Below are 23,969 nucleotides of genomic sequence, written 5' to 3'. Positions count from 1 at the left end.
TCCACTTTACTTTATTTCAATGCTTTTACATGTATAAAATACACTTTAAATACTTTACATTAAAAATAGAAAATGCTTCTAAAAACACCATAATCTGACCAAGTGCACAAACACGTATCTCTGATGCAGCCTTGTGACCCACAGCCTGCTGACTAAAGGTTTGTAGGGGAGTACTGCCCTCCATCAGATCAAACGTTTAGAGAGGAGTTTCCTTTCCTTGGCATCCAGGCTGCTGATCCAGCTCAGAGTGGGAGGCAAGGCCTCTCACTCAAGCCCCAGTGGCAACTGCTTTTAGGTACCTTCTTCAGGGGCAGTTTGAAACCATGCAAGTAAAGTAGCATTCAAAGCAGTGCATTTGAAGAAACACTACTCCTGCTGTCCGAAATGTCTCACTATCTTTTCACTCTCTTTTTTCAGTTCCTCAATGTGAGCATCCAGGCATTCCAGGATGTGCTGGGATCTCAGTTCTTCCTCTTCCAGGTACCTCGCAGCTATTGATCCAACTGAAGCTGTAGGCAGGGGGCACTAAGGAGAAAAAAGGGGTATAAGGTATTCTTTCATTCTGAGTTTCAGTAAGAAATGTTACTGATCAGCAAACCACACAGCTAAATACACTTCTAAGGATTATGTCACTCAGAATTTCACACTTGTGTCATGTGTAAACGTCCCTCCCAACAGTCTCCAAGCAGCAGCAAATACTTCCAAAGCTTTTGCCAACGTGCAGGGAGTGAGGCTGGTACCTCGGCACATGTACCTTTTCCGTTTCAGCCATTCCCCACAGAGCCAACTGGGGGCTAGAGCTGAACAGAAGCAAGCTCTCCATGTACCTGCATAGCTGCTGCACTTCACGGTGGAACCCTGGCCCCAGAAGCATCAACAGGAATTGGCTATTTACTTTGGAGAAACTGGAGTTTCACTTCAATCACCAGCCCCTCCCCTTAAGATAATGAGAGGGAATGATGTGGCTCGTGCAACCATCGCATAACTCTACAGAAGGTCACCACAAAATCCCAAGGGTCACCTTGACCTGGGAGCATTAGTCCAGCCTCACTTAAGGTCTATATTTTGCTCCTCACCTTCATAAAATCCTCAGTGTGCGGTAACGTCTCAGAATATGGGTTCCAGAGAAGAGACAGAACTGCCAGGCTGGAGCAGCACCAGGAATATCTTTCTTTTACACACCTCCTCTTCCTAAATTAATGGGTGTCTGCCACAGTCCCACAGGGGAAGCACAGGGCAAACTCCCATCGCAGCTCACTGAATGCCACTTCAATTTGGCTAGCAATGGTCAATGAACTATTCCAGATTCTTTGCTTTACAGTCAAGAATTGTTCCTGCTACTCGCATCACTTACCCACAAGTTCTGAACTTACAAAAATAACATTGTAAACTAAGCTTAAATAATGAGTTGAAGAGAAGCTTCCTGCACAGGGGCTGGCAGGTGAATTACAACAGAGCTGCTTTCCATTACAGAAAACTTGCCTCAGTGTCTTGGCAAGACAATACAACTGGTTATTTCCCAACCCTGGAGTCTCATGGTTTTCTGGCCTTCTATCAACAGGCAAGAACAAAGGAAAACAAAAAAAAATGCTGCAAACAGCAAGAAAACCTCTCCCACTCTGTTATTGCCTACTGGCATGAAATCTCCTCTCGATGTTAAAGGAACTAATTTAAAGACACAGGAGCTTGACCATGAGAAGGGAGTCCCAGTCATCACACCAGAATAATTGTGTTTCCTCAGAAATCTTGTTTCTACCTCTGAGTAAATACAGAACAAATAGCTGCAATTTCTCTCCTACAAAGCATCAAGCCCTAGAGCTTCTCAGGGCCTAAAGTGGAACTGTTTGCACTTTGATGCCAATCCTGCCATCTGAAGAGATTCCACTTAGACCTGACAAGCCTCCACTTGCCCACGCATGAGCCTTGGAGACTTCTCCAGGGTCCCCACAAGACAAAAATACCTGTTGTCACAGCTTACAACACGCAACCAGAGGAGAAAAAACTCCAAAGACTGCTAGGGGCAGCACATCTGGAGCAAGGACCAGTACCCAGGCTTCCACCCTCCCTATACTACTACAAACCTCCCTGGTTTGACAAATTCCAGCACACCAGTCTGCATCCTTCTGCCATTCCCCTCCCTTCCCTGCTCAAATCTGTCTACAGACTGGTAACTGCTAGAGGCACTGGGGTATACGGTCCGAAACACCTCAGGCAAGCAATGAGCCCAAGTTTCCTGTGTGTTGGGCAAGCGCTTCAGCAGCAGAGCTGAGGTAGGAGGACAGAGAAGGTGTTATTTTTATATTTACAACCTCCACTTGTGCAGTAGAGCATTCATTTCAAGCTCTCCTATCAGCTGACATAAATGGCTCCAAGTGCAGGGTGCTGCCTACTGCAGTCCCACCCAGAGGAGTCAGACTCACCTTACTACAGTCCCAAACCAAAAGCTCAAGCAGAATCCCGAAGCAACAGAAGCAGGTCCTGGTACACACTGATGTACATCACCAGTATGGAGAGAACCAAGTGCTTCTGGAATGAGCTTAGCAGTTACAGCAAACAAAACCTTTCCCCAGAGAGTTCTGAACAGTAATTACATGACTCCCATTGTCCAAGTAATGGCCATCCAGCATTGTTTTCTCTTTCCTGATTTACGCTTGACATACGCTCACAGAACAAGGCACCACACAGACAGATCACAGACTCAAAGATGTGAATTTTGCCAGATGAGAACCCAGATATATTGTCAGCAGCTGAATGGCAAACAGCTTCTATGCAACTGCTTACCAAAGGCACAGATTCTCGCTGATGATTTGCGATGCACTTCTTAGACGCTCCATCTGGAAAACCTTTGCTGTCATCCACCACAAGGAGCAAAGAATCTGTTCCCTGCAAGGAATCCGAAGCAAGGGTGGGTGACTCCAGGCAGCCCTTCCTGCTGGTCTGGGTGGTTAGCTCACCAGTCTCAGGGATAACAGCTCCCATTTCAGCAGGCAAAGGCTGGATCTTCCGTCCCTGGGGCTCCCCTTGATGATGCTGAATAATCTTGTCAGGCTTGTGATGCGTTTTCTCTGTTTGTTCATCATGTTTGTGCTGTGATTCCCTAGTTGTCCTGCAAGGCAGGTTTGAAAACATAACTGGCTGACAGTTTGCCTCGTAACAGCTGAATTTCAGCAAGAACTTGCACAGAAATAGCAATTAACATACAGTTTACTGATAGCCTTGGCAATCCAGACTGGCTATCTCTCATTTCCATATGACTCCCAGATGCACATCCAGTCAGCAGGGAATTCTCTCTCACTTTCCTGCTACTGTAGATATCAAAAGCTATAGTATACACACATCCTAGCAGTGAAAAAAAAAAAAAAAAAGCACAGCTGCATGTGCCAAATCTAATCCTTTCACCAAAAGCAGCACATACTGCTTCTCTATCTAGAACAGAGGCAGTCAAATACTAGCTGGCTTTGCAGAATGCAAAATAGCTGGGACTAAAAGCTATTGAGCTGCTTAAAGCATAAAGGCAGATTCCAAAGCAGCCCTTTGTGCTCTCCCATACATACTGGACAGAGATGCTGTTCCTACAGCATGTCATTAAAATCCCACGCATCCCCACACTGTCCATTTTCCTTCATAGTATAGAAGCAGCATCCTTGGGGTTATGCAACACTCACCTGCAGTGCACATCCCTGGTCTTGGGCTCTTCGCTTTGCAACTGAGCAGTGCCCTCGGGTTCATCCTGGCAGACCTGGGTAGTGAGCTCCAGTTTTGCTCTGGCCTCTGCTAGATCCTTCTGCAATTGCTGGTTCTCCAATTTTAGTTTATTCAGTTCAGTAGCATAGCCTTCACTGAGTGCTCTCAGGGTGACATGTTTTCCCTAACAGAGAAGGGCTGAAGTCAAAACTTCTGTTTGGCAAGATACCACAGTTAAATCCAGAGCAAAGGCTGGGAAGTGACTTCCTAAAACATATTCTACCATCCCAGTTTTGACTGGCAAAATTTTCACGGCTTTCCTAAGAGCAAATCAATTATATATGACTTAATCGTGTCTGCATTTAGCCAAGATGTGCTAATCTGCCTAGGAAAGGAAATCTTTCTCATCACTGGATGATGCTTTTAAAAACAGTCAGGAAAAGATGGACCAAGAGGTGTTCAGATGTAGTCCTTCTCGTTACCCCAAGGCCAGAGGCAGAAACATGACCTCAAGTCCTCTTCCAGCTGTATATTCCAGGATTCCCTCACTTAGTTAAGATGCAAACCTTTCAGCCTAAGCTGAGAACATTTAGGTTGGGGACCCACAATGCTACTGGCTTCCCATCCCTGTTCCCTCATGCATACCTCTTGCATACCAAACTCCATTTTTTCCAGCATCTCTGAGAGATGACGGTTTTCCAGCCTCAAGGTTTCCAGCTGAACTAGAATTACCTGAGGAGACAGAGGCAAGTAACAGCTCAGAAAAAGAACACAACACATACCTACAAAACCCCACAGCCCTTTTCCACCCTCAGTTGCAAGATCTGAGCCATTATTCCTGCAAGACTGTAGGGAAGACCAGGCAACTAACAGCATACAATTATTTATTTGGTTTCCAAAGATGTAATCATCCAGACCTAGATAACACGAGCGATCTCAAATAATTCTGTAGGACTGCCTGTTACAGGTTTGAAAAGAAGGAAGATAGATTCACCAAAAATCAGAAGATTTCACCAGAAGAGTCTCAAAGTCTTTGTTTAAAGGTTGCAGACAGAAAGAAACTCAACATAGCTAGAAAGTGTAGGGCAGTATTCCAAGCCCTCTGTTCCATTAAAGAGACAGCAGAAGAGTTTTTTACCCTGTGCTCCACTGCTTTCCTCTCTGCTCTTTCAATTTCTGTTCTCAGCTGTTGTTCTAGGTCTGATGTGGAACCATTTGCAGATGCAATTGTGATGTCCCTCTGGTGTAACTCTTGTGTCAGTCTCGAGATTTCTTTTTTCATCCCTTCTAACTCACTTCTGTGAGTTTGTTCAGCCTGGCAGAGCTGCTCTTTCAACTGGAGGAAGATATGCACACACAACCCATGATCTTTTAACAGATGTTTCAGCAAGACAGACAAAGCGTTGGATACAGTCATGTGAAAACTAAGTACTGGAAAACAGAAAGCTCTAAGTAACAACCCCCCAGTGCATGCCTGTCCTTCCTGATTGAAAACCATCTCATCCCACTCCTTTCTCACACCATAAACTGCCAACTGGGACAAGATGCATGCTGTGGAGTACTTAAGATGATCTACAGGCAATGAAATCACAGCCCCTTTAGCTCACCATGCTACCTCAGTGGCCAACAGAGACCCGATGAAGTTACTGGGCAAGCACAGTAACACTTCCATAACATAACCTCGCAGTTTGCCAAACTGCCTTCCTGAGTTGGAGATGGTATCTTTAAATAGCCCTAACCAGACTTTCCTAACATGAAGGTGTCCAAACACTTTTGATTCAATGGTAGCTTGTAGCAACTAAAGCTATCCATGGCAAATTTCCACAAGCTAGCTATACACAGGGTAAAAATATACCTCTTTGTTTTCATAACTCTATTTGATGACCACTAGTCCCCGTATTATGAGAGAATAATCATTCCCTATTTATGTTCCACATGACAGGCATGACTTTATTTTTAGTACTTTCAATCTCATTTATCTCTTTTCCAGTTTGGTAAATCCCATTTCATTCAGCTGTTCCTTCCATAAAAATCACACCATCCCTTTGGTCTTCTTTTTCCATACCTTACCTTGTTTTATTAAATTCCCTTTGAGATGCCAGATCTGAATCGCATACAATATTCTGGCAGGGACACTGAAGGTTTATTCGGTGACATACAGAACAACATAGAGTAATTTCTTCCCTAATATTTTATTCCATTAACCAGAAATATTGAGCACCTAAACCTCCAGGATTTTGCTGAGCATTACATACATTTTAGAAAACTGAAATGGATGATCTCTGCCTAGCCATGTAAATACCATACACAATATGTATACACACACACATATATATATATTGATTTATATCCATGTCACCTCAATGCCTCCCAAGTATATAAAATAGAAATAACTGTAACAAATCTCTTTCTTCCTCACAGCCTGCAGAAGATTCATTGATTGGGTGGCTGTTTAAATGTGCAGCCAAGTACACATCTCCGGCAGGATCTGCATCTCTATACATTTTGAATATGGGACAAAAGATTTTCACAAAACTGAGGTTTTTGCTCAATAAGGTTTCTACTCTAGCCTGGCTCCAGTTAAAAGCTCTAGACCCTTCTTAAAAGCCAAGCCTTTTGGAGGGCCTGCTCCCCCAGGGTGCATAGAGCATTAGGGTGGGGTTTCACGGCATATGAGCTACTCTTATTTTTTCCAGATCCTGGATTCACATCTAGGTATCAAGCCTAAAACAAACTCCTTTATTCACATACAGACGAGAACACAACTTGAAGCCACATCTCAAGTGTGGTAGCATTTATTACAGCAGAACCCATTCCTTCCCTGTTCTTCATCCTGTTGGGAGCCTGTAGAAGGCAGAAGCTCAGTATTCTAGGCTTGAATTTCTTTGCACATTTGCCCTTACAGCATCAATAAGAGTATCTCCACACTGCAGAGAAGCACTGTGCAACATAAGAAACAGGTCTAAGAGAGGCTCACAAAGTCAACTGCACAGCCACGTACAGAAACCTGAGAAACCATCCTCTCAGTTCCCCCTTTTCAGATCTTCTCCTTACTCTTTAGCATAACCCTGCCTCCACAGCACTCCCGGCTTTGGATCCCCTCTGCAGCTTTGCTAACAGTGCACCACAGTCTCTGCTGAGGCACATGACACGCACAGAGAACGGCTGACTCCACAACGCCTTTCCCACTCTCCAGGAACAAAGCGACGTTACCTTTTTAATCTCTGCCTTCGACTCAGTATGGTGTTCTTCCATTGACTGCAGCTCTTTGATATTCTCAGCCAGCTCTTCACTCAGCTGTACACACCTTGCATTTGAAGACACCAGGCTAGATGCCAAATGTAAAACTACGGATTAGAATACTCCAAGAAGGAGAACATGGTCAGGAGAAACTTTGATCTTCCAAGCAGTCTCCTATGTCTGTCACAACAGAAACTGAACTCTAACCTAGAAGTTCCTTAGCAATCCTTTGGGTTTCTGTACCAAAATCATTTTAAAAGGAATAAGGAAGCTGATCTAATAGATACAGTGGTTTCTTGTTTTCTTCTTTGTCATAATAAGATTACCAACTTCCCATGCAAACATTTGTCTGAAAACCACAAATTCAGAAAGGAAAACTTGTTTATAATTCTTATTTCACAGGTTTAGATCTGGTTCTTACCAGCTGCCTAACAAAGGCTCCCTAACCTATTACAAATGAAAGTGCTAAGCCTAAGCAAGCCAACATACTGAAAACACCCACAGTGTGCAGTGAAAAGCAGCCAGCCAATTAGCAAAACAGTCTCACTATTAAACTGCAAAATGAGTAACATTTGATTTCTTTAGCCCTTTAATATTTTTAAAAGCCTACAAAAATCAGTGGGCCTGGTTAATTTGATGAATACAACACATTAGGTATTACATTATTATCCAAGTTTCATCGCACATTCAGGGGAAGCAAGCAGTCAGCTACCTGTTCTCAAGGTGAGTCACCTCTGACTGTAAGTGCTGTTCCTTCTTCTGGGCAACATCCAGCTGCAGGAGTACATGCTCCAGCTCTAGCCCGGGAGAAGACAACTGCTTCTCCTGCAAGCGCTCCTCCAAGGCCCTAACCAGAAACATGAAATTTAGTTTCAGTAGAAAACCATTATGCCTGATTACACCAATACAGGAAACACAATCACTATCTGCTTGGAATTCTCTGAAAACTGCACAAAACCCAACACTAGGTGACACGTGTGCACTGTGAATACATAAACATGTCAGCTAGAGGACAGCTCCCTTTTGAGTTCAGGGTGATTGAATAGGACTGCATCCAATTTGATGTTGGCCTCCCTGAACCAGGCAGTTCCACTGCCATCAGCAGACACCCAGTAACTGCTCACAGGAAACTGTGTGGCGGCCAGGTAACATAAGCCAATGTGTTTTGACATGGCCATTGGAACCCTCTAGCTTTTGCACGTTGCCAGTGCAGAAGGGAAAGGCCGAGATAATCTTCTCACATGTGTTACCTTACCAGGGCCCTCATTTTACATCATTAATTCACTGAGAACTTCCACTGACATTGGTAAGCTCAGTATCAAAACCTGAAAGTCCTCCAGCACACATAAACACACACACACAAAAAAGAAGTAAACCATGCTCAAAAGCTCTGTGCTGTCCCCAGAAAGCTAGCTGAGTAGAAAGCTGATTCCTTCCACACTCTGCTGAGAATCAAAAGCAATGCAAACTGGCAAATACTGCAAGGAAGTACAGCACTTGTGAGAAACTACTGTATACTACCCTGTATTCCAAGTGATACAGAGCCAGCTCTATGAAAATGCTGCTTCTGTTCTCAGTGGAAGAAACTGGCATATAGATTTGGATGCAAGAGCATAAGTACCAGTGAAGCACAGATGTTACCTGATGAGGAGTTCTTTTGTGTGAAGAGTTTCAGTCACTCTGGCCAGCTCTTTCTGCAACTGTTCCTGGTGCAGCTTGGAGCTGTCAATGAAATCTTCCTGAGACTGCAAGGTGGCTCTCAGTTCCATCTTCTCATCCTGTAACACCTGCAGGGGAGGAAGAAATGATTGTTGCAAGATGGACTAGACTAGATCAGATTGTTGTAATGAGAAGAGAGGTTGAACAGATTTCTAAAGAACCCTTGAAAATAGTGAGGAACACCACATGGGTACAAAGCCAGCTTTGAGGCCAATGAGGCACTTCACAAAGGCTCTAGAAGGCTTACAAAGGCTCACTGCTTTAAATGCAGGTTCCCAACAATTCCTTCACTGACCTCTAACATTTTCTTGGATTGCCTTAGTTCTTCTTGAACTCTTTGTTGATCTTCCAGAATCATCCGATTGTTTTCAGTCAGATCATCCACTCTCATGTTAAGCCTCTCCACCTCCAGCTCGTTGGCACAGATAGCATCATTGGCCCTCTCCAGCTTGCTAGTTAAGTGCTGGATTTCCGATCGGCTAGCCAGCTCCACTGACTCCAGAATCTGCTTCCTATTGGCAAGCTGAGTCTGCTAACAGTAATCGGTATGTATGAAAGTGAAATTCTCAATAGTACAGTACATCAAACCTGAATTCGAAACAACCATTAGTTTCTTTGCACAACAAGTCACATCCTTGAAGTAAGCATGATTACCTTTCAGGGAATGAAGGAAAACATTATTCCAGGGTTACAAGGTAAGGTAGTTCTGAAGCTAGACAGAATTAAAAATAAATGAGAGGCCTCTCTGATTCTGAAAGGGTTTCAAAGAGAATCCCAGAAAAGAGGATCTCAAATCACTCAAGTTGTCCAGGTATGAACTAAGAACAAAGCTGCTTAATATTTTTGCCCATTAACCTAAGGCTAGACCAGAAGAAATGACAGCATGTAAGGTTTGCAAATGCCATACACAAGCTAGAGATTACCCCATCATTAATTCCACGCTAGGACAGAAAGCAGCTCTTGGTGCACAATAAGGGGGGGAAAAAAAAAAAAAAAAGATCAAAAACTGAACTGGGTACAACCACCAATTATGCTTCGCTTTATGCAGTAAATAATCTGGTTCTAACACCCTGCTAGAATGCTCACTTTGAATGTTTTATTGTTTTAGCAGCAGACAAAAAAACGTAATAGCGTAAGGAACATATGACTAGCAAACAATACATGCACTATTATTTACAAGCATGATACTTTATTTCATAGCATTTTTTCCACATAGTTAATTGGTGAAATTTAACAACCCAGCTCTCATGTAAGCTTCTAAGAATATTCACTTGGTGTATTTCCTTTTGTATAGTACCTTATAATTTTTAAGGGCTGAAACAAAATATTTGAGTAGTCCTTTACTCCCAATTTCTAAGAGCAGCAATTCCTGCCAGTTTCAGAATCACCACTTGCCTGACACATAATGCCTCATAACTGAGAAAACTATAGTAACTGTGCGTTTGGAAGACTATGGTATAATTTTGATTACAGCCTTTTCAGTATTTGAATAGTCATGACAGAAAATGTAATCAAGAGGGGCAACAGTTTAAAGTATAGCCTTTCTCAGCCCAATAAACCAGAGTGCCAGACTACCTGAGCATTTGTTTCTGCATTAGGAAAATATATAAGCTCTCTCTTATTTCCAGCCACCGAACATGCAGAGCAGCACAGAAAGCAAGTTTCACCTGTTGACTTTAAGGGCTGCAGGTGTTACAGAGAGGTGCTCATCACTGGATGAGAATGGCAGGCTTCCCTTAACTACGCTGAAAGATATGAGGGGGACCCAGCTGAAAGCAGGGAAAGAGAGAGTACTCCACGGTCACAGATCTCAGCTTGACCTTGTGCCAGAAAAGCAACCAAGCATACAAAATGCATAGAAACATCCAAGACAAGAATTTAGTAGTTTCATGCTGGGCTTTTCAAAGAAACTAAGGTTTCAGGCAGTCTGTTCACAGCAACTATGCACCTAACTCACCTACACTGCTTAGGAAAAATGTCCCCAAATGTCTGTTCTTCTGCTGCACACTGAGTTCCTCTGTGCTCCAGTATACCAGCCTGCACTCCAAGGACAAATCTGTTCTCAGACAATTGAGCTATCAATGATAAAAAGACAGCAGAGCAGCAAGACCTTCTGCTCAACGACTCTCTCTGCATTTGTAGATCTACTAGTGTCAGCCTCTCACAAAGCCCCTGTCAGAGCCAGCTTCAATCCTGTCATCACAAACTTCCTCCTTGCAGGAGCTTCCACTCAAGAGTAATTCAGGAGCCCATTAAGTGTAAAGTCCCCAGCAAGAGCTTCTTATCAGTGTCTGCTGTGATTGTGTCAGTGTGACTTCACAGCTGTGCTCTAGGTCAATTCATCTTGCTCTGCTGCAGCACCACCACTAACTCACTGAACGATTAGCTTTTCAGGAACAGCAGCCCCATTACTTCTTGCTTTTAGGAGACCAACAATAAAAATAAAAAACAGGGCTGAAAAATGCTGTTACTTCAGTACTTTGAAGTATCTGTTGTACGGGAAGACTATTTTCCAGCATCATCCTCTGAGCTGGACCTACAAGGTACATATTTAGCTACTGGCAGGTAAATAGCTTTGAACTAGATGACTTGATGTAATGGCTATTTTAAAGTGTTGTATGTCGTGGTTTCTGCCTCTCAGGGAAAGCTTCAACCTACTGCCTTCTCTGCTAATTGGAGCAGGGGGAGGGAGAGCTGCAAGAGGTTTGTCTAACCTCTGTTGATAGACTCCAGATCTTTTTTCCATACAGCACTTATACAAAATAAAGCTTATTCCACTGGGACATTAAAAGTCATTTCAATGGCAGCCTAAACTGGATTCAAGCCTGAGAGATTTCATTAGTCTCTCCCTCTTCCCTCCTCCCTGCTCTCCCACCTGCTGCCACAAACAAAACAAAACAAAACAAAAAAAACTTTCAGCGCATATTAATTGTACCTGAATGAGCTCAGACTGCTCAGCCAAAGCCTTCCTCTGTGCTTCCAGCGATGCCACCTGCTGCTGGTAACGCAAACGCTGCTTCTCCCAGTCAAGTGATTTCTGACGAAACTCCTGCAAGGACAGCAGGGGTGGCTTAGAGCGGTACATCCACTCAGTTGACAAGATTGCCCCCTTCCAGGTCATACCCATGTTTGCTTTCTCTCTCCACCATATCCTCACGCACCTTTCCCCACAGCGGGGATACCATTAGCCAGTCATTTGATGCACCAACTCAGCGGTACAAAGCCCCTCACATACTGTGCTTGCTTGTATTTCCCTCCCTCTCGAGATGAACGTCAGTGTCAATTATTGCTGTTTACAAATGTTAAGTGCTAAAAGATTCATGGCTAGTTTCATGGATTTGTTGTCAGAGGTTTAACAATTCAGACTGGCTTTAGCTTCCAAGACAGGCTGCTATTGAAGTCACAAAGATGGCAACCATTAACTACAGAGTTTTAATGCTATCCTCTGCTTCACAAATTGGACACTGCCATCAGTCAGATGCATTTGTCAGCTACATCTACAGGGTACATTAGAAGAAAATTGAGTGCAGTTGAGCTCTGCATAGCAGGAAGATTAAAAGACGAAACATGGCTGAGAAGTTTTATAAGTAGCTCTTCCCCTCTCGAAGAAGCGAGATGACAACCTCACCACACGGGAATTATTCCACTCACATAATTAATTACTCTTCCAGCACTTTCTTCCTTTCATTTATTCAAAGATTAGGAACAGCGAAATAGTTTATCCTGTGTACTTAGAGGCCTCAATGCAGCCAACAGTCTTTATTACACAAGTAATTGAGAAGAGCTAGATGGAGAGTACCTTTTAACCAGGATTCACAGTCCACTTCCTAGTTCACTATTCAAAGTCACCAGTGAAGCCCAGAAAGTCAGTTCATATGTGCGAATCGATTAGCAATTGGTTTCGAACTACTTACCTCCAGCTTCCTGGTCAGTCGTCTCATTTCAAACTGGTCATCTCCTTGTCTCTTGTTACATTCTTCTCTAGCTTCTCTCATTTGTTTCTTCTGCAGCTTCTCATAGCTTCTTCTCAGCCTAGCTAACTGCAGGAGTTCAGTAAAAAGGACAACTTTGTTCAAGGCCACCAGGCAAGAATTAAATAGCACTTTGAGGGAAGGCATACAAAATGGTTTCACGCAAACAATTCCCCCAATCAAGGCCACACAGCTTGCAAATGAAGATTTATATTTGTATAATGAGCCTATTATACTGATAGTATCACAAAATACGCTGAGTTATATAAGAGGAGCAAGATGCCACACTTAAGTCATGACATCAGCAGCTCCAATTAGACCCCTGTCTTATCACAATTAAAGCATGACTAAAATATTGATCAGATGGAGGTTTACTTGTAGCTGGTAACGTAGCTACAGCGTGGTACCTCCTCTCTCTACAGGTGGCTCCCAGCCACAGCAGCAGCAGCAGGACCTGTGCTCCGTCTCCTGTGGTGGGGCACACCATGCCAAACAGGGGCAGGCGGGAGTCCTACACAGTTTCTTCGAGGTTAAAGCGAAGCTCAGGTGGGGACTGGAACTCTTCCACTTAGCAGAAGGAAGATCTGAGAATTGCTATTATACATAATATTAACACTACTTCATCTGTCATTTTCTGCTTAGATACACTGTGCATTTCACAATGACTGGAGCATGCCAACAGAAAATATCACTCCTCCGCCTACTGCTAGAAAGCTGAACTCTTATCAGAAGCACGAATGAGGAAAAAACTCTTGACATTAAAATGACCCTCTGTGCAAACAATCACTTACAACTCGCACAGCATTTTCCATCTGATGAGCTCCCTCAACTCAATTATTAAATAAATTAAGTTTCCACTTCATGGTCACATGAATTTGAGAAGACATCATACCCATTTTGGGAAACGATGGAGAAACCTAAGCTCACGGATAAACAGGAGGACTGTGAGAACAAACGTCTGAATCAAGGCCTCATGATTCAGTCCCACACACCGGTCACAAAAGGTTCTCCAGTGCCCTGAGTCAGCACAGTACTTCGGCACGTTCAATGGGAATGGACAGATGTACAGGCTTAGAGTTAATAGGTGAACATGTTTTGCCAAACGAGTCAGGAGATTACAAGCAGTGGTTTATTCTTTCAACAACCTCAGTGAGTTGGACACTGTACCTGTAATTTTACTGGTAATTGTGGTAAACTGAGATAGAAAGAATTTCCCCAAACAGCACTAGCAACAGAAGACCGAGGAATATTGCAGCTTAATGTCACCTACATTAATACTTTGTGGGTAAAACACCAACGCATTGCAATTTTAACCACAACACACACTTTATTTTAGCCTTCACAATTTAGGCAGATCTGCCAATGCACCTCAGCTTTGCTCTGCAGCTTATCCACTATTCCAGTGGGAACATCTACTGAGTGAACACTGTTAATCATACTGAACAGTAAGGTGTTTTAAATGAGGACAGATGCTTTCCATCGTCAAAGCTAAGACTACCAAATTAATTTAACTTACAGCTTACAGCGAGTATGAACCAGGCCCAACCCTCCAGAGAAAAAAGGTGAGCGCTCTACTAGCTGTTCATGTCATTTACTCGCTGCTTCTGACAAGCAAGTGGAGACAGGCAAAGAGTTAAGGCATAAACATGGAATGCTGCTGTACTACCTGCAGGATATTGCGTGTGTATCTCCTTGCGGTGAACAAGCTTTTTGAGATGAAAGCTCTGAAACTGTTTTTTTCAAAATATTTTCCAAGTGCACTTAGTTTTTATTAAGCATATTAAGACTAATATGCCTTGGAAGAACAAAATCCGCATCAAAAAAAAAATCAGAATGAACGGAGGCAGAAAGATGATGAGACTGCATACCAATCTCGTCTCATTTTTTTCATACAATCAAGGCCAGTTACACCACCACCCCATTTTAATTTCATGAAATGCTGAAGGAGCAAACTGCTGCTGCCTGTACCCATAGCAACTTCTGTATAAGCACTATGGTGACTAGAATCGGCAAATACAGGAAATTTTTGCAGTAAACTTCTGCAGATGTCTAACACATGAAAATTGCAACAGTACACTTACTACACATTTCTACTCCAACAGTCTTCTTTGTCACGGAGTTCCTCCCAAGCGCTAAAAAACAGGGCTATCGAAGCATAAAAATACCACTTTGTATGTGTGCAATGCTCTCTTTTTTTAAGAACATAAACATCCAAAGAATGGGAAGTTTTAAAACCATGACATTTAAACAACAGCAATGATGCAAAGTATTTTACCTATCAGATCATATGTCAGCTGGGAACCAAAAACCAATCCTCTCTTTTTGAAACTTACCTCCTCTTGAAATTTCTTTAGTTGCTGCTCGTATTCTCTAACCAAGTCCTGTTTGGCTGTTTCCATGTCTTCTAGCTGCTGACGCAACATGCCAACCTGAACGACAAATCAAAATGCAGATGAATAAAATAGAAACAGACTTCATTGTCAGTAAATACAGGGATTACTTTTCATTTCATAAATATACACAGGAGAGGGAGTGGCAAATGAATGCTAAGAGACCCTCAATCTCCTAGCAACTGGATGTTTCAATGGGGTCGCTCACTATGAACCAGAGTAAGCTTATGCCCGAATCTTTGGTTGGCTGGGACCAGAACTGCTTCTGTTCTGGCCTCTTGCTTTCAACCAGTTTCTGGCTTTCTGGGGACAAAAATGACAGTTTTGGCTTGAAAGAAAATGGTATTTTTCTCTATCATTTTCATCATATTGCCTCCTTGACTCTTGCTGATTTTATCTGATCCACAGAAAGATACAGAAACTCATTGTACAAAAGAAAGCCAATGCTCCACATCCTGTGCAGAAACGTCACATGTTGATGCTTCTACACTAATAAATAAATTTATTACATTTCCTTCAGTCTTCAGATAGAGGCTACAATACCTGACCTGCATAAAATAGCCCTCAGAAAAACTCTCAGGAACATCTTGGTCTAGTTTACACCACTAAACATTTTTCTGCCCATGCATGCAGGCTGCAAGGCTGTTGGCTACTGCTGTATCCAGATTCAGCACCTCTGGGTTCTCTTTAGAAACTCTGGCCATTCAACTTGCACCAACTTCAGCCAACCCTTAGAGAGCTGATCATCTGACTTTGGTTGAATTATGAACTGGACACCCTTGTCCAACAGGCTCCTTTATAAATTTGAGTGCTGATTTCCAGTCATGAGACAGGCTCCTGTTTTGCTTAGCATAGCTGTTTGCTAAAGTTAATCCTTTGTTTTGGCCTGGCAGTTAAACAAACAAATCTGAATCAAATCTGATGAAACTAACTAAAATACAGGTCCATGCAAAGTCAGAAGACTCTGAAACTGAGGTTCAGTCTTTATATTATATTGTAACATGCAAAACACACAGGTGGATGCTGATCAGGAAGCAATAAACCAGAGGCAGTACCTCCTTATATTTTTCCTCCAGAGCAGCCCTGGCTGAGGAAAGCTCCTGCTCTCGAACACTCAAGCAAGATTCCAAAGCCTGTGTCTGACCTTCCCACTCAGACTTCTTGTGAGCCACCATAATGTCGATCTGCTTCATCAGCTCCTGCAGCTCAGCCTCGCAGGAAGTCAAGAACCCACCGCTGGAAGGGAAAGAGCTTCAGGTCACAAAGCAGGCACCACCCCACACAGGTCCAGCACCCCCACACCAGTGAAGTCAGCAGAACAAACCGACTTGCCCTAAAGGCACCAGCACTGCAAGCTACACTGCAGTACTGTGAAGTCTATGCAAGTCAGCTTGCAGAGAAATTTATGGAATACTTAACGCATTCACCCAATTGTCTAACGCACTAACTCACAACTGGTACGTTTATATCACTGAGCAGAAACTTACATTTGACAATGACCAATGAAGAGTACTTTTGAAATCCCATTCATAACAAATGAACTATACACTTTAAAATGTAAGGTGTTTTGCCTTCTACTCACCACATAACAAGCACCTATAAATACTTTTGTCTTGGTAGTATGCATTATCAAGGCAAACTGGAATATGTTATATCCACATTTTGTATTGGTCTTAATTGCTCTCCAGACAGAGGCATTTTATACTAAGTTTCAGTCACCAGAGAAATCTTACAGCCAAGCTATCAGCTCCCGAAAACAAAAGTTTATCACAAATGCAGACAAACCCCTAAGTAGAGGGGGTTGGATGACAACATGATAATGAAGAATAAAACATTCTCAATCCAATGGGGAGAGTCTGCTCCCTAGTGATGCTGCAGTTTCTAATTTGGTGCAGTAATTATTGAAGCCAATACAACTAACTCCTCTGAAACTTCACAAGCTGCTAAGCCAGGGACAATATTAAGGCTTGCAAGATACAGCCCTAGAGGGCAGTGAACTCCATGACGATCTTCACCCCTTTAATTTGCCTGTCAAACAGAAAGCACTGAAAAGAAATGGAAATCAATAGGTTAAAGGATTGAAATTTCTCTGTTCCCCCAGAGCATATGCACACTTCACAACTTGACGGTTTTTCTATAGGGAAAGAAATAGTTCTTAAAGCAGCCAAAATCAGTTAAATTTGAAGTTCACCCTGTCCTGCGAGTTAACCAAAAATTAGCAGCTATTATGCAGAGCAAGAACATTTCCTTCTCAGCATCTGCTAATATAACGCTAAGTCTAAACTTGATTTATGCAACCAGTTATCTGTAGAAAATATATGGTATCGGTAAACTTGAGTCACGTTCTCAGAGAAAACTATGAAAATGGCATCAATGACTTCTGCTTCATGTTTATTTAGTAAATAAAACATTTTTTTCCATTATTGGCACTACAGTCTCTCTCTGAGATCCAAAAGTCTAGATACTTTAACCTAAGACAGACCATTAAGGATTCTTCAGAGACAAATGGGACTCTGCCGTTTCAACATAAGCAGGAACTAATCAGATGCTTGCATTAAAAACAGACAGCAAAGATATGTCTCATTAACCTTGCAGGGCTCTTAAGAAAAATATTTATTCACACTTCTAATTGCCATTGCTCCTGATGCTACAAGGTAAGAAGGGTCTTTTAAAAAAAAGGGGGAAAGGAGTAAAGGTTTTAGGAAGATGAAACATTGAAATTCTAACAATTAAGACCACAATATCTGACAGCAAAGGATTACTGCAAAGCCAGCTAGCTGAACCAGCAACTTTGCTTCTGACCCAGCTGAAGGCCACTACAGGCTGTATTTGTCCACCAGCAGACACTGGGGGATAAACACCAAAGGCCTTATTGAAGCAATGGAAGTTTGCATAACAACGGTTTTGGTGTAAAACTGATTTGGTTGTAAATAAGAATCACAGAATCACAGAATTTCTAGGTTGGAAGAGACCTAAGAGGGAAGCTCTGTACTTAACCTATTTTAAAAGACTGGCATACACTTTTGCTTACATACCTCCCCTGCCCATTTCTTTGCATTCCTTCCAACAAAGCCTCCATCAGCAAATCGGGGTGGATTTAGCAGCTAGGAAAGTACACAAAAGCAGCGCTCACCCGTGGCAATGCAGGAGCAAGCCTACTTCTCCATCCAGCTGCAGAACAAACAGACAAGGCCACAGGGGAAAGAAGTTAAAAAAAAAATACATAATATGTAATTATCACACTATTACAAGTGAGCAGAACAGCGGTCACCTTCATGAATTTACAAGCAAAATAAGGGAAAACAGTTTTTTATACAGAAGAAGACCCGATACAAGCACGCAGCAGTGTGAGACCGCAGCGATGCTACGCTCCTTAGAGCACACAACTGCAGCTCACGCAGCAGCTGTACCAAACCTTGCCAAACGTCCACACGGCCAGCCCAAGATCCACCTCTGACTGACGCATTTGTTACTTCAGACAACAAATACCAGTGCTGTGTAAAAGCAGGGGTATGAATCTATCCTTCACTCAGGTCTCTCCCTAGCCCATCAATCTAAACAGACCCCGCGATGTTCTGCTGCGTTCAGGATACACTGGGGCTTGGTGTAGTTCTGAGAAGTGCCTTTTAAAGACAGCAATCACTTCTTAAAGACTCCTCTGGTGCCTTAAGCTCTGAAGGCGAGCTGCCCAGCTGTACAGCAGCAGTTCGTTGCCTCAGCTAACCCACCACCATCCTTCAGGTCACAAACACGCAGGTACGTATGCGTGCACGCAAAATTTTCACCTGTACGTGAAGCAAGAAGGGCTGATCGTACAGGCAAAAGTAGGGGGAGGTTAAAAATGTAAACAACAGAAAAAGCTACGTTACAACGGCCCCATGCCAGAAAGCTAGAATTTATTTCAATGGCTCCCCCAGGAACCAGTGGCTCCGTAACAGAAAGGCGGTTAAACACCTGAGCATAAAGCCCCCATCCCGCTCCTACAGCGCTTCCAAACCCCATCGGGACACCAGACCTGGGGACCCGAGCAGTACCGCAACCCCCCGTGCACGCAGGACTCCGTCTCACCCAGGAGGAGCACACAAAATCCTCTCCCAGCTCCGTGCTCAGCACCCCCCGGGCACCCCAGCCCAAGACCCAGCCGAGGGGGTAACCGAGGGGGGACCTGGCGAGCGCCGGGCCCGGCCGCCCCCGAGCACCTCAGGCGGCCCCGCGCTGCTCCGCTCCCCGCTCCCCGCCCGGCCTCCGCCGGGGGACGGCGCCGCTTGATGACGGCTGGCGGCGGGCGCCGGGGAGCGGCGGCGGCCCGAGGAGCCTTGAGGCGGGCGGAGGCAGCGTCCCCGGCCTCGGGAGCCGCCCAGGGGCCAGAGGGAGCCGGCGGGGCCGGTGGGTTGGCAGCGGGCGGGGGCCGCGCTGCGCCGCCATTACGCGGCGGGTGCTGCCGCCCGGGTGCTGCCTCACGGTCTCCTGAAGGGAATCTCTGAAGGTCGGTAGCCGTGAACGCGCTCAGGGCTGTGCCGTGGGTAGCACCAGGCTCGCGTTGTGCCAGGCTTCACGCTTCGTGTAAGGGGATCGAGCCCGAAAGCCGGGTGGCCATGCCTGGAAAGGGTGGGAGCAGGGGGAGCTGAGGTGCCTCGGCTGCGCCGTGTGGGTGCGTGCAGGCTGCGGGGTGTTAATGTGTGTCCAAAACAGCGTCTCGGTGTCCCAGGCCTGCCCGCTGCGAGGATGGACAGCGAGGTGCAGAGGGACGGCAGGATCTTGGACCTGATCGACGACGCCTGGAGGGAGGACAAGCTGCCCTACGAGGACGTGGCCATCCCGCTGGTAGGTGAGCGGCGGCTCGTCAGCCCAAGGTTTCACGCAGCCCCTGCCAAAAACAGCACAGGCGATATTGGCATCGCTGATGTGTACGAAAGGTTCCTGGGATGGGTGTGACGTGCTCTTTCCTGCCCTGTGTGCCAGTCAGGCCTGTGTGTAGATGAGGACGTGGATGTCCCTGTCCCCCTTCCCCAGCCAGTGGCCAAATCTCCTCAGAACTGTAGCACCCGTCCCACCACACACTGCGGGGTTTGGCATCGGGAGAAGCAGAATTGCCCTCTCTCTCTCTCTGTGCTACCCTTTGGCATTGCCCGCAGTGGCCGGTTCATTTGTAGAACGGAGAGGGTCAGTCTTATGCTAACAGTTAAAGTCTTGGTTTCACTTTATTTTCACTTCCTGACATTCCCTTTTTATCAAATGTCTTCCTACTCAGACTTCTCCAAACACATTGTTGCAGTTGCCACTTCAAGGATAGTAGGGAAAATGCTGGCACCTGCAAGTAGGACTCTTGCTTGTAATGCTGCATCCAATGCATGGCACCTATCCTTCCATCCAGTGTACGGCCTGTACAGCTGCTAGGCCAGAGAGGTGCAGCTGAGGAAAAGCTACCTCTTATCCAACAAATCCCCAAGCTGAAGCTTCACATATCCCCCACCAGCACCTTCCTTAGCCATTGGGGACTGTCTGTGAACTGAGAAGTATCTGAGGATTTTCCCTTTCCTTCTTCAGTCAGGTGAACGAGCTTTACCCTGGCTAGCACTGACAAAATAGTCATGCCAAAATTGTGGCAAACAAGAGGCTGCTAGTTTATTTTAGAATCACAGAATCATAAAGGTTGGAAAAGACCTCCAAAATCATCTTGTGCAGCCGTCTCCCTACCACCAATATTACCCACTAAACCATGTCCCTAGGTACCACAACCAGCCTTTCCTTAAACACCCCAGGACAGTGACTTTTAGCACAGAGACATTTCCAAATTTCCAGTGACATGGCGCAGGCTTTAGCCCTTACATCACAGCATGCCACCATTCTTGGATAACACAGCTCAGGTTTGGCCAAGCCCCTCCTTGGTGCAGTGAGGGGATCTCAAAGCTATGATCCAGTCAGAGTGAGACGCCCAGCACTGTCTCTTCAGGGGACAAGGCGCAGCTTCTCACTTCCAAAATCCATGTATACAGCACACAAGTTTTCACAGAATCATCTAGGTTGGAAGAGACCTCCAAGATCACCTAGTCCAACCTCTGACCTAACACTAACAAGCCCTTCAGTAAACCATATCATTAAGCTAACCACTTTCCTGCCAAGGTTTGAGCTAGAGGGAAAGATTTTACACAACTGTGGTTCTCAGATATGAGAACCCAAACCCCACTTTGCTTAGAATAACATGTTTTTAAGGCAGTCTGAATATTATAAATTGGTTCTATGATGACATTTGCCATCACGCTGTGTCCAGGTCAAGAAACACTACTGTTTCTTTCCTTACAGCTATCACCTTTTCAGCTACTTACAACACATACAGGTGGCAGCCTCAGAGCAGGAAGCCTCATCAATTAACAATAGAAAGAAAGGCCTGGTTGTGGATACACAGATCCCCAGGGATGGGATTGGCTCTGATCACATGGAGAAACGAGCACAAATTCATGGGAGACTTGATCAGAAGCGCTGTGAAGGAGCAAGCAGAATAGCTGCACAGTGGTATTTGAGCCTGTCCTGAGCATCTGATCCAGTGCTCGTTGGAGAGATTCCCATGAACGAACATGGGCTGAAATCACATGCCATTTTCAAAACTGACAGATTTTATTTAGCTCGTGCTGGGATATCCAGAGATCTAGGACTCAGAATTCTTGCCCAAATGGTTGTTTGCGGAACGTCTTGCGGAATAACACATACTCTTTGTGACCACACAGCAACACTGAGAACAAATAATATAAGGAAGCAAAATGAAATTTCACTTAAGCTGTACTTCCTCCTTACCGTGCCCTGAGGAGCTCTGTGCTGCACCTGGTAGGGGTTTCTGCCATTTCCTCTTGCTGTAGCACAGCCACACCTGTATTCAGCATGTAGGAAGAGGAAGGATTTCTCACCTGCCGCAGGAAAGTAATATGTTACAGAGCCAGTTGTCTAAATACAGCTACAATAAATGCAATATCTGTATTCCTGGCAACAGCAAAAGAAACACATTGCAAACCAGCACTGAAATAATTGCACCATACTATTATTTACTTACTTTGCATTTGCTATATATTCTCCTTCACTGCGTGTGCAGTCTGAGTATACAGCAAGGCCCCAGGGCCCTGGAAAGCCAATTTACCTTTCAGATGAAGCATCATAATCATATGAAAAGAATATTGTTCATAACTGGGCTTAGTAATGTTTTAACTGAATCACTATGTGTGAAATGTATTGTTCAGGTGCCCCCTCTGGTCTCATTTGTGGATTTTTGTATTTATTCATACGAAGTCTTAGTCACCTGCTCCTTCTAGGAAGCAAGCCTATTATGCATGGAATGCATTGTACCTTTTTTTTTTGTTTGTTCTCAGAATGAGCTTCCTGAACCAGAGCAAGACAATGGTGGCACAACTGAGTCTGTGAAAGAACAAGAAATGAAGTGGACAGATCTGGCTCTCCAGTATCTCCACGAAAACGTTCCTCCCACAGGAAACTAGCAAATCAGTCAGATTTCATGCAGGGGATGCATGAATGTGATATAAAAATTATTTTTCGTCTGACCATCATTGTCATAAGCTTCTCTAAGGCGGAAACAAAGTTCCTGAAGAAGGCTTGGATTCAAACTACTCAGTGACTAAACACAGTTTAACATGCTTCTGTGATCTGTGTGAAACAACAAAGGCTATCTGAAACCTCAGAGCTAACATCAGAATGTTTCTCTTTACTTATGTAACATTATTTTATATCTTCTGTTAACTTATTCTTAAGTTGGTGCCAATTTCATTCTTAAATGTTTTCTACATGTGATATAAAAATAGTTTTTACTGTCTGACGTTGTTCTTTCCTTTCAAATCTCACAACGGGATCATTTGTGACTCTGAAGGCTCATGTTCCAAGTATAACGGTGTATTTTGTGGCTAGAGCTCACTTCAGAAAACCCAAATAACCTTGAGTCACTTGTTACCATCTTTAACCAGTGTGTGACGTGAGTGCAAGACTGGTCAGTCAGATTCTAGGGCTGGAAGTCACGTGCAAACACAAGTGGCTCTTTGAACTCCTCATCTCAGGATTTGATGGTGGCGTTGGACAACATCTCCAGTGCTGACGTCCTGGGGATGTTTGCCAACGTGCATTCTGTCACCAGTCTAATTTATGCTGAAATGGGGGTTACTCAGAATCATTGTCTTTTGACAGATGTTTGAGAGTTACAGGGAAGAGCCTGCCAGTCCCAGTCAATTGACTGATGATAGCTGCTTGGATGAGCTGTCTCGTAGGGGAAACAGCAATCTAAGGGAAGTGGTGGGGAAAAGAAACAAGTGGAGCTTAGCTTCAGGCAATAAATTGCTACCTCTTTTAATGCTGAGAAGAAAGGCAAGGGCCTATTGATTTTGTTACCTCATCTTATCTCTGATTCTCAAATTTTTTTTGCGATAGGTAAAAGCCTTCTGTTCATCTTGCATGTTTCACTGTTGGACCGATTCCTTCACACCACTGGCAGAACTTGCTAAGGAGAAAATATTTTGACAGAGTTTAGGATTACTGGTAGAAGTGAGAAAGGAACTGGAAGGAAAACAATGTTTCAAATGATTTTCTATTGCCAGTGCACCAGGAAAAAAAAAAAAGAAAAAAAAAAAAAAACATTTTCCTGGAACTCATAGCTTCCAGATTCCACAGAAGTTTTTTTGGTGTCTTTTCACAATGTTTATCCTCTTCGAAATTAACAAAACCCAATTAAAATTAATAAAAATTTCGTCTGTGTGAGTACCAAATGGAATCACAGCATGGCGCAAGTCCTGTGAGACTGACTGCTGAGCCGCGCGAGGATGCTTGGGTCGAGGTGCTTGTGAACAAACTGTGTGCTGCTGGGTGTGCCCCTGTCTGAGGTGTCAGCAGTGCCTGCAGCTGACAAGCAGCACGCACTTGTCTGAACAAGAAGGAGCTGCAGGCAGCCAGCAGGCAGAGGTAAAGATTAACCCAA

At 44.1% G+C, this 23,969-nt stretch overlaps 2 protein-coding genes across 6 annotated transcripts; one reads left to right on the top strand and one right to left on the bottom strand.

Annotated features, from left to right (window-relative positions):
- Nucleotides 1–19,222, bottom strand: CEP63 (centrosomal protein 63). 4 transcript variants are annotated; one of them, XM_082767728.1, is made up of 15 exons: nucleotides 19,073–19,221; nucleotides 18,040–18,175; nucleotides 16,060–16,240; nucleotides 14,948–15,043; nucleotides 12,558–12,683; nucleotides 11,579–11,692; nucleotides 8,939–9,175; nucleotides 8,566–8,711; nucleotides 7,637–7,771; nucleotides 6,898–7,012; nucleotides 4,823–5,020; nucleotides 4,330–4,416; nucleotides 3,666–3,868; nucleotides 2,782–3,106; nucleotides 1–525 (listed from the first exon to the last, which is right to left on the bottom strand). In XM_082767728.1, the coding sequence occupies exons 2-15, from the start codon at nucleotides 18,081–18,083 to the stop codon at nucleotides 367–369; spliced, it is 2,166 nt and encodes a 721-aa protein (XP_082623854.1). In that variant the 5' UTR covers nucleotides 18,084–18,175; nucleotides 19,073–19,221; the 3' UTR covers nucleotides 1–366. The 4 variants fall into 4 exon arrangements, with proteins under 4 accessions (XP_082623854.1, XP_082623855.1, XP_082623856.1 ...); XM_082767729.1 differs by having other exon boundaries at nucleotides 8,939–9,172; nucleotides 19,073–19,220; XM_082767730.1 differs by having other exon boundaries at nucleotides 18,138–18,175; nucleotides 19,073–19,220.
- A 113-nt stretch (nucleotides 19,223–19,335) lies between these two features.
- Nucleotides 19,336–22,820, top strand: ANAPC13 (anaphase promoting complex subunit 13). Of its 2 annotated transcripts, none has more exons than XM_082767733.1 (3): nucleotides 19,336–19,490; nucleotides 19,713–19,828; nucleotides 22,363–22,820. In XM_082767733.1, the coding sequence occupies exons 2-3, from the start codon at nucleotides 19,730–19,732 to the stop codon at nucleotides 22,486–22,488; spliced, it is 225 nt and encodes a 74-aa protein (XP_082623859.1). In that variant the 5' UTR covers nucleotides 19,336–19,490; nucleotides 19,713–19,729; the 3' UTR covers nucleotides 22,489–22,820. The 2 variants fall into 2 exon arrangements, with proteins under 2 accessions (XP_082623859.1, XP_082623860.1); XM_082767734.1 differs by having other exon boundaries at nucleotides 19,344–19,490; nucleotides 19,697–19,828.
- The last annotated feature ends 1,149 nt before the right edge of the window (nucleotides 22,821–23,969 follow it).

The sequence above is a fragment of the Aythya marila genome, assembly GCF_965140915.1.
Source record: "Aythya marila genome assembly, chromosome: 9".
NCBI lineage: Eukaryota > Metazoa > Chordata > Aves > Anseriformes > Anatidae > Aythya > Aythya marila.
This window is presented reverse-complemented; position numbering and strand designations above follow the sequence as displayed.

Excerpts from the sequence above, each read along its gene's own strand:
- ANAPC13 (XM_082767733.1), top strand. The coding sequence starts at position 19,730 with ATGGACAGCGAGGTGCAGAGGGACGGCAGGATCTTGGACCTGATCGAC. Across the intron at positions 19,829-22,362 it reads AGGACGTGGCCATCCCGCTG|AATGAGCTTCCTGAACCAGA; the intron begins GTAGGTGAGCGG and ends GTTTGTTCTCAG.
- CEP63 (XM_082767728.1), bottom strand. The coding sequence starts at position 18,083 with ATGGAGGCTTTGTTGGAAGGAATGCAAAGAAATGGGCAGGGGAG. Across the intron at positions 8,712-8,938 it reads AATCCAAGAAAATGTTAGAG|GTGTTACAGGATGAGAAGAT; the intron begins GTCAGTGAAGGA and ends CCTCCCCTGCAG. Across the intron at positions 5,021-6,897 it reads CGAAGGCAGAGATTAAAAAG|TTGAAAGAGCAGCTCTGCCA; the intron begins GTAACGTCGCTT and ends ATCTTCCTCCAG.